This window comes from Eptesicus fuscus, chromosome 13, assembly GCF_027574615.1.
Source record: "Eptesicus fuscus isolate TK198812 chromosome 13, DD_ASM_mEF_20220401, whole genome shotgun sequence".
Lineage (NCBI taxonomy): Eukaryota > Metazoa > Chordata > Mammalia > Chiroptera > Vespertilionidae > Eptesicus > Eptesicus fuscus.
The window spans coordinates 42100278-42117658 of record NC_072485.1 but is presented as its reverse complement, the minus strand read 5'-3'; the positions used below and the strand labels follow the sequence as shown (position 1 = coordinate 42117658).

The window sequence follows — 17381 nt, the reverse complement described above, 5'->3', positions numbered from 1 at the left end:
ACCTTTGTCAAGCCCCGCCGGGCAGGGGGCGTAGCCTCAGGTCCACTGGCCCGGCGCCGGGATGGGGGGCATGGCCTGAGGTCCCCCAGCCCAGACCAGGGCGGGGGGCGTGCCTTGAGGTCCCCCATCAAGCCCCACCAGGTGGGGAGCATGGCCTGAGGTCCTCCATCAAGCCCTGCCAGGCGGGGGGTGGGGGGGTGGCGCAGCCTCAGGTCCCCTGGCCCAGCACTGAGAGGGGGCTGCAGCCTCAGGTCCCCTGTCAAGCCCCGCTGGGTGGGGGGCATGGCCTGAGGTCCCCTGTCAAGCCAAGCCAGGCAGTGGGGTGCAGCCTCAGGTCCCCTGGCCCAGTGCTGGGGCGGGGGGTGCGGTCTGAGGTCCCCCGGCCTGGTGCTGGGGTGGGGGGCGTGGCCTGAAGTCCCCTGTCGAGCTCCACCAGGGTGTAGCCTGAGTTCCCCTGACCCAGCACTGGGGGTGCACCTTGAGGTCCCCTGTCAAACCCCACTGGGTGGGGGGCATGGCCTGAGGTCCCCTGTCAAGCCCCACCTGGTGGGGGGCGCATCCTGAGGTCCCCCGGCCTGGTGGTGGGGCGGGGGGAGCAGCCTGATGTCCCCTAGCCCAGCACTAGGACAGGAAGCACATCTTGAGATCCCCCGTCAAGCCCCGCCGGGTGGGGGGCATGGCCTCAGGTCCCCCGGCCTGGTACCGGGGCATGGGGCGCAGCCTGAGGTCCCCTGTCAAGCCCCACGGGGGCGGGGGAGGGTGTAGCCTCAGGTCCCTGCTGATTGCTTGTTAAACCTTTGCACTTGCTTGCTTTTTTCTCGAGCTGCTACCGATGCTAACCGTGTCGAGTCACACTCGACATCCGAGTGCAAAAGGTTAAGGCTCCTTATGGGAACTTGGCCTCAGCTGTGGGTGCAGCCATCTTTGTGATGGAGTGATGGTCAATTAGCATATTCCCTCTTTATTAGATAGGATGGATGATTAGCTACGGAAGAGCTTTAGGTGAGTGACATGGATCAGGTTTGCTTTAGAAAGATCACTCTGGGGACAGAAATGGAGAAGAGATTAAAGAGGCAGGGAAGACTTGCCTTAATCCAGGTAAGGGGCTTCCAGATTTATCTATTTCCAGAGTGCATGTACTTTCTGGTACATTATACATAGTACAGGGGAGCATATGTTAAGTGCCAGAGGAGTTGCAGGACAGAGGAAGGTAAAACTGGAAAGGTAGTCTGGGATCAGATTGTGGCCAGGTGTGGTCACAAGAGCTCACTTTCAGTGTTCTTGTTGAGAGCATTGTGCAGCCTGCTGAGGAGTTCTGACTTTCTTTTATAGGCAGCATTGGGACACCAGAAAATGTTGAACTTGAGTGACACAGTGACTGGCTAAGAGGGTATGAGGTTGAAGGGCCTCATTTGTAACTTGAGTAATAAAAAGGAAGGAAAAGATTGTAGAGACATTTCCACACTGACCTAGGCCTTCTGGTACAACCACCTGTGTTCTGCATTCGCCCCAAAGCATCCTTTGGTCCTATTTGTATGCTGTGATAAGTTTGGAAAGTATTTATTGTTGTTATTAATGATCATGTAGGGTTTCATGTTAGTATTTCTCTTATGAGGAAGACTCACTTTCTAACTTAGTAGCCACAAAGGATGGGGCACTTTTGCTAGCTCTGCATCTCTGATGTGGTCCAGATGCCAGCCTGTCTCTTTTCTTTGGATCAACTTCTGAGTTCCTTAAGAAGAAAGGTCACTTCAAGTCACTTGAAGCCAAAGTATCATTTACTGCTATGAATGAGCATAGTTTGTGATTCTGTCATGTCCTTGATATCTCCCACTGGCTAAGGGATTGGAGGGAGGGGCCAGTATCTAAGTGATGAAGAATTTTGATATCTACTTCTGAGTGTGGGCCACTGAACAAAAGTTGCTTCTTTATTCTCAGAGAGAGTAGCAGTTTCAGGGGTGACTGATAGCAATGAATATATACAGATTAAGTTCTATTGGTTTCAGATGGTTTTCCCAGTTCCTCTGATTACTTCAGCAGCATTCCCATTGTTTCTTCAGGAGTGAATTATTCAGTCTCTGTATTTCCAAAGTATGTGGTTTGTGTCTAGTGCTAGGTGTGAAGTGTGAGAGGGATACTGAATGAGTAAGGCATTATGTAACATCCATCTAACATTTATTGGACACATCCAATGTGCCAGATTATGTGCCAATTCTTTGAAACACAAAGATGAATAATATTCCAATGATTCTTGGACCACTTGACACCCAGTAGGATTGTTAAATGGGAGAAAATATCTGATGAAGGACACGTGTTCAGAATATATAAAGACTCTTACAACTCAACAAGAAAAAGATAAATAACCCACTTAAAAATGGACAATCTGAATAGACTTTTTTTCCAGAGAAAATATACATGGAAAGATGTTCAACATCCTTTACCCATCAGCGATCCCACTTCATACCCACTATGATGCCATAATAAAAAAACACATAACAACAAGTGTTGTTGAGAGAGTGGAGAAAATGGAACCCTCATACGTTGCTAGTGGAAATGTAAAATAGTATAGTGGCTGTGGAAAACAGTTTGGCAGTTCTTAAGCATAGTTACCGTATGATCCAGTAATTCCACCCCTAGGTATATACTTGAGAAATTAAAACATATGTCAACACAAAAGCTTATACACAAATGTTCATAGCAATATCATTCATATTAGCCCCAAATTAGAAGCAACCCAAATGTCTAAAAACTGATGGATAAATAAGATGTATATCCGTACAGTGGAATGTTACTTGGCAAGTAAAGAAAAGAACTGATACATGCTATAACATGGATGATCCTTGAAAAAGATTATGCTATGTGAAAGAATCCCATCCAAAAAGACCATCCTACCTAATAAAAGAGTAATATGCAAATTGACCCTAACTCTGCTACACCAACAAGCCACGCCCACCAGCCAAACAGGAGCAAATATGCAAATAAACCCAACCAAGATGGCTACAGCCACAGAGAGCAGGAGAGAGGCTTGGGTTTCCCCAGCAATGGAGGAAGCCAAGCTTTCTGCCTGCCCTTGCCGGCCTAGGCCTCCACTCAAGGCTACAAAGTTTCAATTATAGAAGGTAAATAAATCCAAACAGAAATGGCGGCAGCTACAGAGCTGGAAAGAGCAGGAGGCAAGGGTTGCCCCGGGCAATGGAGTAAGCAAAGCTTCTGCAGCCCTGGCTGGCCTAGGCCTCTACTCCAGGCTACAAAGTTTCAATTATAGATATACATAAATTCCAACAGAAATGGCTGCCACCACAGAGCAAGCAGGAGGCTTGGCTCCACTCCAGGCTACAAAGTTTCAATTGTAGAAGGTAAATAAATTCCAGATACCAGGGCCTCCGCTTGGGTCACCAGGGGGCGTGGCCAGCCTGCAAACCACCACAGGCCCCTCATTCAGGCCGCCCCACACCCCAAGGGAACCCCTTCAGGGCAAACCAGCTGGCCCCCACCCATGCACCAGGCCTATCTAATTAAAAGAGTAATATGTAGATTGACCATCACTCCAACACACAAGATGGCTGCCCCCATGTGGTCAAAGATCCTGCCCGCATGTGGACACAAGATGGCCGGCACAAGATGGCCAGCAGGGGAGGGCAGTTGGGAGGGACCAGGCCTGCAAGGGAGGGCAGTTGGGGGCAGTCAAGCCCACAGGGGAGGATAGTTAGGGGTGACCAGGCTGGCAGAGGAGGGAAGTTGGGGGTGACCGGGCCTGCAGGGAAGGGCAGTTGGGTGGGACCCAGGCCTGCAGGGGAGAGCAGTTGAGGGGGACCAGGCCTGCAGGGGAGGGCAGTTAGGGGCAAACACACTGGCAGGGGAGCAGTTAGGCATCAATCAAGCTGGCAGGGGAGTGGTTAGGGGGTGATCTGGCTGGCACAGAAGCGGTTAGGGGCAATCAGGAAGGCAGGCAGGCGAGTAATTGGGAGCCAGCAGTCCTTGATTGTGAGAGGGATGTCTGACTGCCCATTTAGGCCCGATCCCACCAGGAGCAAGCAGGAGGACATCCCTCGAGGGGTCCCAGATTGGAGAGGGTGCAGGCTGGCCTGAGGGACACCCCCCACCCCTGCTGTGCACGAATTTCGTGCACCGGGCCTCTAGTATAGTATAAAACTCATTTATATGAAAAATCCAGAAAAGGCAAATCTGTAGAGAAGTAGATTTGTGCTTGCCTAGGTTGAGTGTGGGAATAGGAAGTTGGCAAATGAGCATGAGTTGTGTTTTTTAGAGTGATGGAAATGATTTAAAATAAGATGATTGAGCAACTCTGTAAATATTGAATTGTCCATCTTAAGTGGATGGTATACCTCAGTAAAGCTTTAAAAACAATCCTTGGCCTCAAGATGATTAGAGCCCAGCGATGGAAACAGACTCAGAAATAATTATAAAAGTAATAAATGTGACCTTCGAGGTATGTGCAAATTGCAAAATTTTGCAGGAGAACAGAGGAGGAAACGAATTACTTCACCTGTGGAGATCTACCCGATTTTAAGCGCCTTGAGTGTGAAGCTGTTAGTTATTATTGTATCCCTGTCTAGAGCTTAACATCGGATCAGTTAACAGTTGTCAAATGGATGTGTGAATGAATAAAGTTGGAGAATGTCTCACAAGGGAATTGATATTTGAGCTGCATTTTAAAGAGTGAATAGAAATGAACTAGACGGTAAATGTGAGGAAAGAATTCTAGTGGGAGAAGACAGTAGCCGCTTTTAGTAGAAGCAGTGAGGGATATAAGGGAAGAATGTTAGGCAGTTCAGTGTGGCTAGAGTGTAAGCCATTTGGTGGGGAGTGGTGAGATAAGTAGCTTGTTGGACCAAATTATGAAGTACCTTCTGTGTCATGCAAAGGAGTTTGGACTTTAAGCCGAATGTAATAGAAGGTTATCAGAATTGGTCAAGGATACAGTCATATGTGTCTGATAAAGATCACTGTGGCTGCTTCTGTGTTATGAATCTGTTCTGGCAAGATCAGAGTTAGAGAGATCACCTTGAAAGTCACTGCATTAGTCTATGAGAGAGCAAGGATAAAGTCTATACTAAGGTGGTGTGGCAATGAAAAATTCAAGAGAGCCGAAACCGGTTTGGCTCAGTGGATAGAGCATTGGCCTGCGAACTCAAGGGTCCCAGGTTCGATTCTGGTCAAGGGCATGTACCTTGGTTGCGGGCACATCCCCAGTAGCGGGTGTGCAAGAGGCAGCTGATCGATGTTTCTCTCTCATCAATGTTTCTAACATCTCTATCCCTCTCTCTTCCTCTCTGTAAAAAATCAATAAAATATATTAAAAGAAAAAAAAAAAGAAAAGAAAAATTCAAGAGAGATTTCCTAGGTGAGTTAATGTGATCAGCACCTGGATAGTCCAGATTAGGACTTCATAGAAAGGATAATTCTGTTCTGAAAGGGTTTCTGGAAGAGGTGATGTCTGGATTGGTTCTTATGGGTGGATAGAAAAGTGTAGAATGTGTGGGAAGCTGGTGTGCACATAGGAAAGAGTGAGAGAGGAGGACCAGGTGGAGAGGAAACCAGTCTGAGAAATAACAAATTTGATAGGATAGGCATTGAAGAACCAAAAAAGCAAATGTTAGGCCCCCAAATTTGATAATGTTGAATAGGAGAGAGGTCATTAAACCATTTCTTCTACTTTTGTATATATTTGAAAAGTTTCATTTAAAAAAGCTTTACAACTCAGCTGCTTGGAGGATGTGCTGTCTTTTGATGGTAGGAGGGGTAGGGGTGGAGGGCAGACAGCAGCCACAGCAGTTATTACAGCTAGCATCTACTTTCACTTCACTGCCCAGAGTGTACTGTCCATGTTAGGCCTTTCTGTTTGGCTAAGCATGATCCCCAGATGATTTATGAGTTCTGAAAAGTGAGGTAGGTAGTTCTACTTTGATTTGTTGGCCTTGAATTCTTGGCAAGTCTAAGGAGCTGGAGAAAAAATGAATGAGAGAAGAACGGAAAGCCAAAAATATGGGTAGCCTGTGAACCTTTGGACTTCACTTGTTATTCCAGTTACACAGCAGACCACAGTATCTGTGTCCACAAGATAGAGGCAGTCAGCCTGGTTGTTGTGCTGTATTCATACCAAGTTTAGAAGCTAGCTAATCTCCTTTCTCTGTGCTTACACAGCATTTTGTTTATATGTCAGTGTTATCCTTATCATATTATATTATGTTTAATAGCCTGCCCCTCCTCCTCCAACTGTGAATACCTCAAGAGCAAAGGTTGGACTTAGTCATCTCTAATGTTTTGTGAAAGAATGAGGTCTCTAGCTGCAAAGTTGATCAGTCTTTAACTTTTGGAAGGATCAACTGAGACCTCTGAAATGCTAGGTTGCCCTGGTGAATGGAGTTCCAGAGTTTAGCTCCCTTTGCAGTTAGCAGGTACTTGAAGCCAGGGCAAGAGGCCATCCCCTGAGTGATGGATGCATATGGTAGTCACTTGGTACGCTTTCACTGATTTAATTTGGTCACAACCTGTTATATCACACCTCACCACACTGAAGGCATTTTGCTTTCACTTCTGTGGAACTAAATAAACTGGGAGTTTGGAAAGCCAGAGTGTTATAGCTAACTGCAGAACTTTGGAGTTAGACAGATTTGGTGTGAATTACTACTTTGAAAATCACCTAAGCCAATCCCCTCCCTCATTTTATATGTGGGGAAACTGAGGCATGGAGAGAAGTGCCCTGTTCTTTGGAATAAATCAAATAAATAGCCATGCCAGATTAGGACCTACAGCTGTTTTTCTTCACTGAGAAAGGTAGTTGTTGCCCTGAAACCATTTCTTGGGGTAAAATGTGGGAATGAGTTAAACCCCAAGGAATGAAGACATACCACATGGGCTAAGTTTCACTGTTCATCCCACCCAGTGTGTTCTCTTGTTGGAAACCTTTTGGGAAAACTAGAGCAGTGGTCGCCAACCTTTCGGACCTCATGGACTACCAGTGGTCCGTGGACCACCGGTTGGCGACCGCTGAACTAGAGTATCTACATGTAGCAACAAAATAGCCTTTTTTTTTTTTTTAAACTCTTTCATCTCTTTAGAACACTGCTACCAGAAATTATTTAATGTATATAAAAATATGCTTATTTACATGTTTATTATGTCTTTTGCATTAGAATGCAAGTTTAAGTTTCATAAGGAAAGAGACTTTGTTTTATGTTTGTCTTGTGATTTAATGAATGAACAAATGAATGAACAAACAAATATTTATTGGCTATCATCAAGATGCCAGGCACATGCTTCCCATGACTTTGGCATTTGTAGGTCAATGACATGTCTATTTTTTTGTTTGGATTTGATAATTTATGAGTGTAAATAAACCCTTTTTGAATACAGACTATACATTATTGTCAAATGATTGCCCAAAGACTTTATAGTGTTTATATGAGTAGAGTGAGGTTGCCTTTTTGTGTGTGTGTGGATTTAGGCAGTGTGAGATTTAGTGTGAACTTAATCCTCATGCTGTTTGATCAGAGAGACCCATTAGAAAAGAGAATTTCACAATGGGAGAAAAAGTAGAGATATGTAATACTTTAACAATAAAGATTTTTTAAAAAGGGGAAAAAAGAAAGAAAAAGAAAAGAGAATCTCAGAACAAAGTGACTTGGCAGCTTGGTGAGACAACAGGACCCAGGGCTAACTTATCCATTAGGTACAGTAGGCACAGTACTCAGGGATCTACTAAAAATGTCTGAATTTTTAAAATATATATATTTTTATTGATTTCAGAGAGGAAGGGAGAGGGAGAGACAAGGAGAGAGATATAGAAACATCAATGATAGAGAATTATTGACCGGCTACCTCCTGCATGCCCCCTACTGGGGATCAAGCCCACATTTCTGGACATGTGCCCTGACTGGGCATCAAACCCTGGTTCATAGGTGGACGTTCAACCACTGAGCCACACCAGCTGGGCAAGAGTTCATTCTTTTTGATGGCTGAGTAATATTCCATTATATACATGTACCACAATTTCTTTATTCATTCATCTATTGATGGACACTTAGGTTGCTTCCATACTTTGGCTATCCTATCTAATAAAAGAGTAATATGCAAATTGACCATCGTGCCAACACACAAGATGCCCCCCCATGTGGTCAAAGATGGCCACCCCCATGTGGACACAAGATGGCCGGCAGGGAAGGGCATTTGTGGGCAATCAGGCCAACCGGGGAGGGCAGTTGGGAGGGACCAGGCCTGCAAGGGAGGGCAGTTGGGGGGAACCAGGCCTGCAGGGGAGGGCAGTTGGGGGGGACCAGGCTGGCAAGGGAGGGCAGTTAGGGGTGACTGGGCTAGCAGGGGAGGGCAGTTGGGGGCAACCAGGCCTGCAGGGGAGGATATTTAGGGGCAACCAGGCTGGCAGGGGAGGGCAGTTAGGGGCAATCGGGCCGGCAGGGGAGCAGTTAGGCATCAATCAGGCTGGCAGGGGCGTGGTTAGGGGGTGATCAGGCTGGCAGGCAGAAGCGGTTAGGGGCAATCAGGCAGGCAGGCAGGCGAGCGTTTGGGAGCCAGCAGTCCTTGATTGTGAGAGGGATGTCCGACTGGTGGGATTGGGCCTAAACAGGCAGTCAGACATTTCTTGAGGGGTCCCAGATTGGAGAGGATGTAGGCTGGGCTGAGGGACACCCCCACCCCCCAGTGCACAAATTTTGTTCACCGGGCCTCTAGTCCTATATAATAATAGCCTAATATGCAAATTGTCTCCTCAACTGGAGTTTGGCTGGGAGTTTGACCGCTCAACCAGTCGCTATGATGTGCACTGACCACCAGGGGACAGATGCTCCAACCAGTAGGTTAGCTTGCTGTGGTTGCTGGTGGGCTGGACTGGAAAGTGAGGTGTGAGGTGAGAGCCCTCAGGAAGCTCCCAGGGTTTGGTCCAGCCCTGGTGGGGGCAGGGGCGGGAGCCAGGAGGGACCGGATGGTGGGGGAGGCTGCTATGCGTGATTGAGAGCCGTGGACTATCAGCTCCTCTGCAATCTGTGGCGTTCTCAGTGCACAATTTATAATCTTCAGAGCTGCTGCTTTTTATTTGTTAAGTTTCACTAGCTACTCGAGGAGAGTGGTTAGCACCATTATGGGGTGGGGGATGGGCCAGGTGATCTCGGGCTCCTGGGGATGCAGCAGACAGGGGGGTGGGGCTGAGAAACTGAGTCCAAACCTTGAAAGGAAGCAGGAGGCAGTGAGTGGGAGGAGGGTGACCGCTGCTCAGAGGCCTAGAAAAGCTGCTGGGTAGGGGCAGCTCAGGAGCCCCTTGCCTTTCCCACAGGACAGGCTCCACGCCCTTCTCTCCTCTTCCCTGTGACCCATCACCCCAGCTGTCCTCCAAGGCCCCGCCTGGGCTTTCCCTGCACAGCTGCACCGCTCTGCACTGCCTCACCCACACCGCCTAGCCCACTCTGCACAGCCCTGCCTTTGGGGAGCTCCGCCCTGTAGGAGAAAGGGGGAGGCTGCAGACAGGAGGTCACAGGAAGAGGGGGCAGAGCAGGGCCTACCAAGTTAGATGGAGGGGAGGGAGGGAGAGACCCCACATGACTGGGGACAGAGGTGAGTGGGGAAGGAGGGTCATGTGGAAACATCGCCCTTAATTGAAGTAGAAATCCTGACCCCATTTTACAGACCCCAGCAGAGTGTATGTATGTGTGTGTGGGGGTGAAGACAAAAGAGGGTGTGAGGGGACTGGATGGATGGAGAGCAGCGATGTTTGATTCATGGCCTGTTTGTTTTTATTGATTTCAGAGAGGAAGGCAGAGGGAGAGAGAGAGATAGAAACATCAATGATGAGAGAGAATCGATCTGCTGCCTCCCACACGCCCCCTACTGGGGATTGAGCCCACAACCCAGGAATGTGCCCTTGACCAGAATTGAACCCAGGATCCTTCAGTCTGCAGGCCATAGCTCTATCCACTGAGCAAAACCATCTAGGGCGACCCATGGCCTATTTAAAACTGCTGCATTAGGCTGAGCAGGGGTCTTACCATGATAGTGTTACCTGATAATGAGGGTGTCTCTCCTTATGTTGGGGTAATCAGAACTGCAGTGAAGTAAAGACACACCCATGGAGCCTGCAAAGGGTTTCCATACACACAATGCAATTTACTTGGTGTAGCAGCTAAAGAGGGTGAGCAGAGCCTTGGAAGGACATGAGGTCTCCAAGACCAGGGGCTGGAGGGAAAGTGTGTGCTGAGCATTCTGCGCTGTGAGTTACAATCTCTATACACTGAGTGGCCAGATTATTATCTCTGAACGCATAATAATCTGGCCACTCAGTGTATATCCTATATAATAAAAGGCTAATATGCAAATTGTCCCCTCGACCAGGAGTTTGACCAGCAGGCAGGCTGGCCAACTGCCCATGTCCCCTCCCCATGGCCAGGCTGGCCGGACCCCACCCATGCACGAATTCATGCACCGGGCCTCTAATTATATGTATATATATATGTATGTATGTATGTATGTATATCCCACCTAATAATAGACAAATATGCAAATTGACCATATCTCCGACACACCCACAAGCCACACCCATCATCCAATCAGGGCAAGTATGCAAATTAACCCAACCAAGATGGCTACAGCCACAGAGAGCAAGGTTTCCTAGGTAACAGAGGAAGCCAAGCTTTCTGCCTGCCCTTGCCAGGCCTAAGCCTCCACTCAAGCTACAAAATTTCAATTATAGAAGGTAAACAAATTCAAACAGAAATGGCGGCAGAACGGAGCTTGAGAGAGCAAGCCAGGGTTGTCCCCGGCAACAGGGGAAGCAAAGCTTTCCGCCCACCCTGGCCTGGCCCACCCGCTTAAGGCTACAAAGTTTCAATTATAACCCAAACAGAAATGGCTACCAGCCGTGGAGGGAGCCCCAGGCTTGGCTCCACTTCAGGCTACAAAGTTTCAGTTGTAGAAGGAAAATAAATTCCAGATACCAGGGCCTCCGCTTGGGTTGCCAGGAGGCGTGGCCGGCCTGCAAACCACCACAGGCCCCTCGCTCAGGCCACCCCACGCCCCAAGGGAACCCTACCCTAATCAGGGACACCCTTCAGGGCAAACCAGCTGGCCCCCACCCCTGTACCAGGCCTCGATCCTATCTAATAAAAGAGTAATATGCAGATTGATCATCACTGCAACACACAATATAGCTGCCCCCATGTGGACACAAGATGGCCAGCAGGAGAAGGCAGTTGGGAGGCATCCGGCCTGCAAGGGAGGGCAGTTGAGAAGGACTAGGCCTGCAAGGGAGGGCAGTTGAGAGGGACCAGGCCTGCAAGGGAGGGCAGTTGGAGGTGATCAACCCTGCAGGAGAGGGAAGTTAGGGGTGACCAGGCCGGCAGAAGAGGAAAGTTGGGGGCAAACAGGCTGGCAGCGAAGTGGTTAGGGGGTGATCAGGCTGGCAGGCAGAAGCGGTTAGGGGCAATCAGGAAGGCAGGCAGGCAAACAGTTGGGAGCCAGCAGTCCTGGATTGTGAGAGAGATGTCCGACTGCCCGTTTAGGCCCGATCCCGACGGGCAGTCGGACATCTCTCGAGGGGTCCCAGATTGGAGAGGGTATAGGCTGGGCTGAGGGACAACCCCCCTCCGTGCACGAATTTTGTGCACCGGGCCTCTAGTGTGTGTGTGTGTGTATATATATATATACACACACACACACACACACACACACACACACACACACACACACATACACATATACATACACATACATACACACACATATGTATATATAATACATATATATAGGTACACACACACACACACACACACACACACACACATACACACATACACTGAGTGGCCAGATTATTATGCGTTCAGAGATCATAATAATCTGGCCACTCAGTGTATATAAAAGTCTAATATGCTAAGTGTCCTATCGGTCGACTGACTGGTCGCTATGATGTGCACTGACCACCAGGGAGCAGATGCTCTGACTGGTAGGTTAGCTTGCTGCTGGGGTCCAGCCAATCAGGACTGGGCAAGATGGGTTGGACACGCCCTGGAGCCCTCCCGAGGTCCCTCCCCAGCCACCGGCCAGATCAGGACTGGGCGAGATGGTCCTGATCAGATGGCCCTGATCAGCCCCGATCACCAGCCAGGCAGAGGGACCCCACCCCCATACTTAATTGTTTGTATGCTTTATAACTTCATGGTTATGCTAGTCCTTTTCCTGGAACATATTTCTCTAATTTCCTCATCTGGGTAGTATTTCACATCTCACCTCCAGGAAGTTTTCACTAATCTGCACACCACAGGTTGGATGAGAAGTCCTCCTTTTTCTTTCTTCCATAGCTAGTCTTCAATATCTAATAAAGAAATATTATGTTTTTATCTCATAGCTGTGAGAATCTTAGGAATTAGGTTCATTCTTTTGTCCTTATTGCTTTGCACAGACATGCAAAACAATGTCAGTCATAGACATGGGCCAGAGTTACTGGTTAGTTCTAGAAGGGAGAGATTAGTGGGGAATAGTGTACTAGGGAAGGCTTCATAGAAATTGTGACACTTAAAGCTACCTGTAATTCCTTGGCGGATATTGATGAATGTGTAAGCACCTTATTTTGGGCAGGGACAGCCTAAGACAGTAATGGATTATTTTTGGTTGTGTCTTTCTACAGGTTGATATGTCACACCTCTCGCCAGAGGAGCAATGGAGGTAAGTGTGACAGTGTGGGCCCCTCAGGCTGGGGACTATAGGGTAATCCAACTAGTAGAGTTGTCTGTGAGAGACAGTGACTCATGACCTTTTTGCTTCCTTGTCTGTGAGAGACAGTGACTCATGACCAGTAGGCTAGGTCTTTTGGGATTTTTTTCCAGTACATGGGTCACTTCTGGGTAGCTCCCTTGGTCCTGGGAAGCAAATGCATAAATGTACCAAACTATCCACCTGGGTTTTAATACTAGTTGTACCATTTCCTAGCTATGTGATCTTGGGCAGGTTACTTAACTTGCCTTAGTTTTTTTCATTTGTCAGGTGTGGATCAAAATAGTACCTGTACCTCATAGAGTTGTGAGGATTAATATATGTGAAATCCTTAGAACAGTGCCTGGCATGTGGTAAGCTCCAATGTTACCTACTTTGAAGATGATTATCATCATTAACATTATCATCATTATACATTAAACAGGGCAGAGGGATCTGATTGAGAAAATGGGAGATCTCAACTTGCTGGTTACTTGCTGTGTACCCAGAGTGGGCCAACAAATATCTTATTGTCATGATTTCTAATTAGTAAAGGAGTTTCAGAGTGATTGCCCACAAACTTCACAAGATGGCTGACCAGTGAGCTGAAGTCAACCAAATAAAACCTAATAATGAGAAAAAACCTTTTAGATTAAAAACTATTGATTGTAAAAATATAGAATGGCAAAAATATTAACTCATATGACAAACCCAACAAGATTTTAGATGACTTTAAGCTTAATATGCACCAGTTGTGTACCTCAGCTACTGAAATAATTCAAATCATTTGGAAGATGTTCATAGAAATATGTTATCAGCCTTAACGTAGGGACAGTGCCATTGTGCTCTGCTACACTGAGGCCACACTGGATGTTGTAGACACTACAGTATAAGAAGATCTTTGGCTAGATAATGTCTCGAAGAAGGCAACCAGGATTAATGGTCTTCACATTATGTTTTATTAATAGTGTTTACAAGATCTAGAACTAAAAATAAATAAAATAAATATCTAGAACTAAAAAGGCTAGGAAAATGGTGATAGGAACAGGATAGTTTTTGTTTTTGTTTTTAAAAAATAAGATCATGAGAACTCTTTGAAGGGGCAGCATTGGAAAAGAGGAGTGGATATGTCCTTTATTGTTCCAGAATATAGGTTTAGGTCCAATACATTGGAGCTATAGAAAGATAGATTTTGTATTATTATCAGAAACATTTTTAATAATCATGGTATATTGAGAGGTAGAGAACCTTCTGCCTCTTTTTATTGATTTCAGAGAGGAAGTGAGAGGGAGAGAGAGAAACATCAATGATGAGCGAGAATCACTGATTGGCTGCTTCCTGCACGCCCCCTACTGGGGATTGAGCCCACAAACCGGGCATGTGCCCTTGACTGGAATTGATCCTAGGACCGTTCAGTCCGCAGGCCGACGCTTTATCCACTGAGCCTAACTAACTAGGGCCCTCCTACCTCTTAAAGCATTGAAGTGTTAGTCCTTTATAAGCACATATGAGTACCTACAATGTGTCAGACACTGGTGGTTCTAGAATAGATTACTTTAAGAGGCATATGTTCTCAAGCCAATGGAAGTATTCCATACAAAGGATATCAAAAATAATTTTTCCATTGAGTGGGAACTTGAAATAGATGTCTTCTTTGGTCTTTTCTTGATTCTTTCATTGTGCACATTCATTAAGTTACATATTGTCTGAGAACAAGAAATGTATTTCTTATCTTTATAATTCCCCACAGTCCTTAGGTTTTTAAAGTGTTACTTGTCCTTTTAGTTTAGCTTATTCTCACAATAAGCCTATGAGGGAGACGGAAAAGATATGGACTCCTTTTGACAGATGAAGAAATTGTGATGTAGAGTTGTTAATTTTCTTGGTCAAGGCCACAACCTTAACCATTTGTACGCCATAAATGTCTATAGACGCAAGCGGCAGACCTTTTTAAATTAAATTCAAAATATTGTGGCAGTTAACTGGTTAAAGTTTCTTACTCCTAACCTTATCATCTTTTTGTCAGATTCTCTCACCCAGGATAGTGTTTTATGTAAAGTGCACCCTTAGGTGCTGTGGCTGGCTGGCTGACTGACATTTGGCTGCCCACTGAGTTTCAGCCCCTAACATTATATTATGAAAAATGTTAGACATACAGAAAGTATGAAAGAAATGCACAGTGAACACCCTTACACTCACCACCTAGATTCTACAATTAACTTTTTGCTATATTTGCTTTATCATTTACCCATAATTCATCCTGCTGGGTTCTTCTTGCCCTCGGGAACTCCATGAAGATAGCATTTATGTTGTCCTTTCCTTCCCTCCCTAATCCCCCTCCCTATACATGGAAAACTTGTACAAAAGCTCCTGACCACAGGCTATATTTGTATTTGGTTTTCTGACTAAATTCTTCCTTATTCTTTTCCCTTGGCTGACTCTGACCCAGAGTAATAGGAGTAACTATTCTTCTCTGTTCTTAGAAAAAGCTTTTTGCCTGTATTGAACAAGGAAATAGTTTGCTGCCAATCCTCAGGACAAGAGAATGCCAGCCTTAGATTAAATAAGAGTTTCTTAAGTCCTTGAGGCTATTTCCCTGTCGATGCTGATGGCGAAGTCACTCTTGAATGAATATAATATAAAGTCAAAGCAGTCTAGATTTTTCAGGCTAATAGTCTTCAGGATCCCAGGTAAATAGTCTTCAGGATCTCTGGTCCTGACAAAGAGGGTAGGACAAATAAAGCAAAACTTTAACCCTAGAATTAACACACGTTTTCAATGCTACTCCTTTATTGGTATCATCAATACTAAGATTATGAGGCTTTGTGGCTACAATCTTCTCTTTGGGTTATGTTTTCTTTTCAATGACAGAATTAAATAGGTCTGAAATGGGCAGTGACACGGGCTTCTTGGATCTTTTTCCTGCAACAGGAAAGGTGTCAGCTGTATCTGCCATTGGAGGCAGGCAGCACACCACCCACATTTAATCCAATAGCTGAGCTTGGTTATTGGGGCCCATAGAACCCCTATTCTATGCCAGAATGCCTGTCCTCTTGGGCAGCGGTCGCCAACCGGTGGTCCGTGGACCACTGGTGATCCATGAGGTCCGAAAGGTTGGTGACCGCTGGTTTAAGGAAACCTTTGGAGCAGCGGTTGCTCCTAGATCGCTGCTCTAGGGCATATGCATAGTACCCTACAGCTGCAAAATACAGGAGTGTGTTCTGAACTTTGGACGGGTAGAATATCCCTGGGAAGCACTACCTCTTTACCACCACACCAGCCCTAACCTGGCTAACCCCATCTGTTTGACTTTCAGGATCGAGCATGCACGCATGCATGCCAAGCACCGTGGTCACGAAGCCATGCATGCCGAAATGGTCCTCATCCTCATCGCTACCTTGGTGGTGGCCCAGCTGCTCCTGGTGCAGTGGAAGCAGAGGCATCCTCGCTCCTACAATGTAAGCCATTTTGACTCTCTTCTTCTTTGTCTGCCAGTAATCAAGAGACCCTTCCTAAGTATTCTAGGATCCAGCCTAAGCCAAGCCACATGTAGGCAGAGAATGGACAATAATAATGAACTTGATGTATGAATGGTGAATTCTGTATGGTGGGTGTGTGTTTAAGGTGCAAGTGATTCAGAGGGTGAAAACAGGGATAGAACCTGAGACTACTTTTATGGCCAGAAAAGGTAGGCCCTTCCTTTTAAATATTTTGGGACATATTCATGAAGGAGATATTCATTAAGAACTATTGAAATAGAGGGAGAAGTGATCACTTGACTGGGAAGGTGAAGCCTCCAATAAATCTTATAGGTAGGATTTAGATTAATTAAAAAAAAAAAGCAGTATGGAGGAAATGAGGAATAAAAACATACAGAGAAATACTCATAAATGACAGAAGTAAATCCTTATCAACAATTACTTTAAATGTAAATGGATTAAATTCTATTAAAAGACAGAGATTAGTAGATTGTATTAAAAAACCACCATGAAAAAACCCCCACTATGATTCATTTATATACTGTCTGTAAGAGACACACTTTATTTATTTTATTATTTATTTATTTTGTTAATCATCACCTATTTTTTTCCATTGCTTTTTAGAGAGAGTAGGGGGGCGGGAAGGAGTCGGGGGGGAGGCTGGAGGGGAGAGAAACATTGATGTAAGAGAGACACATTGACTGATTGCCTCCCACAGGTACCCTGACCAGGGCCAAGAATCAAACCTGTAACCCAGGTATGTGTCCTTGACTGGCAATCGAATCTGGGACCCCTTGTTGTGTGGGCTGATGCTCTAACCACTGATCAATACCAGTCAGGGCTATAAGAAATTCACTTTAGATACAAAGACACAGAGATTGAAAGTAAGAGGATGGGAAAAGATAGTCCATGTATGCCAACAAATTAGAAAACCTAGAAGAAAATGGATGTATTCCTAGAAACATATAATCTTCCAAGACTCAATCATAAAGAAAAAGAAAATCTGAATATACTGATTACTAGTAAGGAGATTGACTCAGTAATAAAAAATCTCCCAAAAAACAACAGTCCCAGGACAAGATGGTTTCACTGGTGAATTCTATCAAACATTCAAAGAAGATTTTAGTAGCTATCCTTCTCAACTTCTTCTAAAAAATTGAACAGGAGGAAATGCTTCCAAACTCACTTTAC

At 45.8% G+C, this 17381-nt stretch overlaps 1 protein-coding gene across 2 annotated transcripts in view; it reads left to right on the top strand.

Annotated features, from left to right (window-relative positions):
* RNF121 (ring finger protein 121) overlaps positions 1-17381 on the top strand; it is a 71468-nt gene that overhangs the window by 12263 nt on the left and 41824 nt on the right. For both annotated transcript variants that reach the window (XM_008149918.3, XM_054725291.1), the window contains exons 2-3: positions 12647-12684; positions 16028-16169. In XM_008149918.3, the coding sequence (XP_008148140.1) occupies positions 12647-12684; positions 16028-16169 (180 nt within the window). The remainder of the gene's footprint in view (positions 1-12646; positions 12685-16027; positions 16170-17381) is intronic.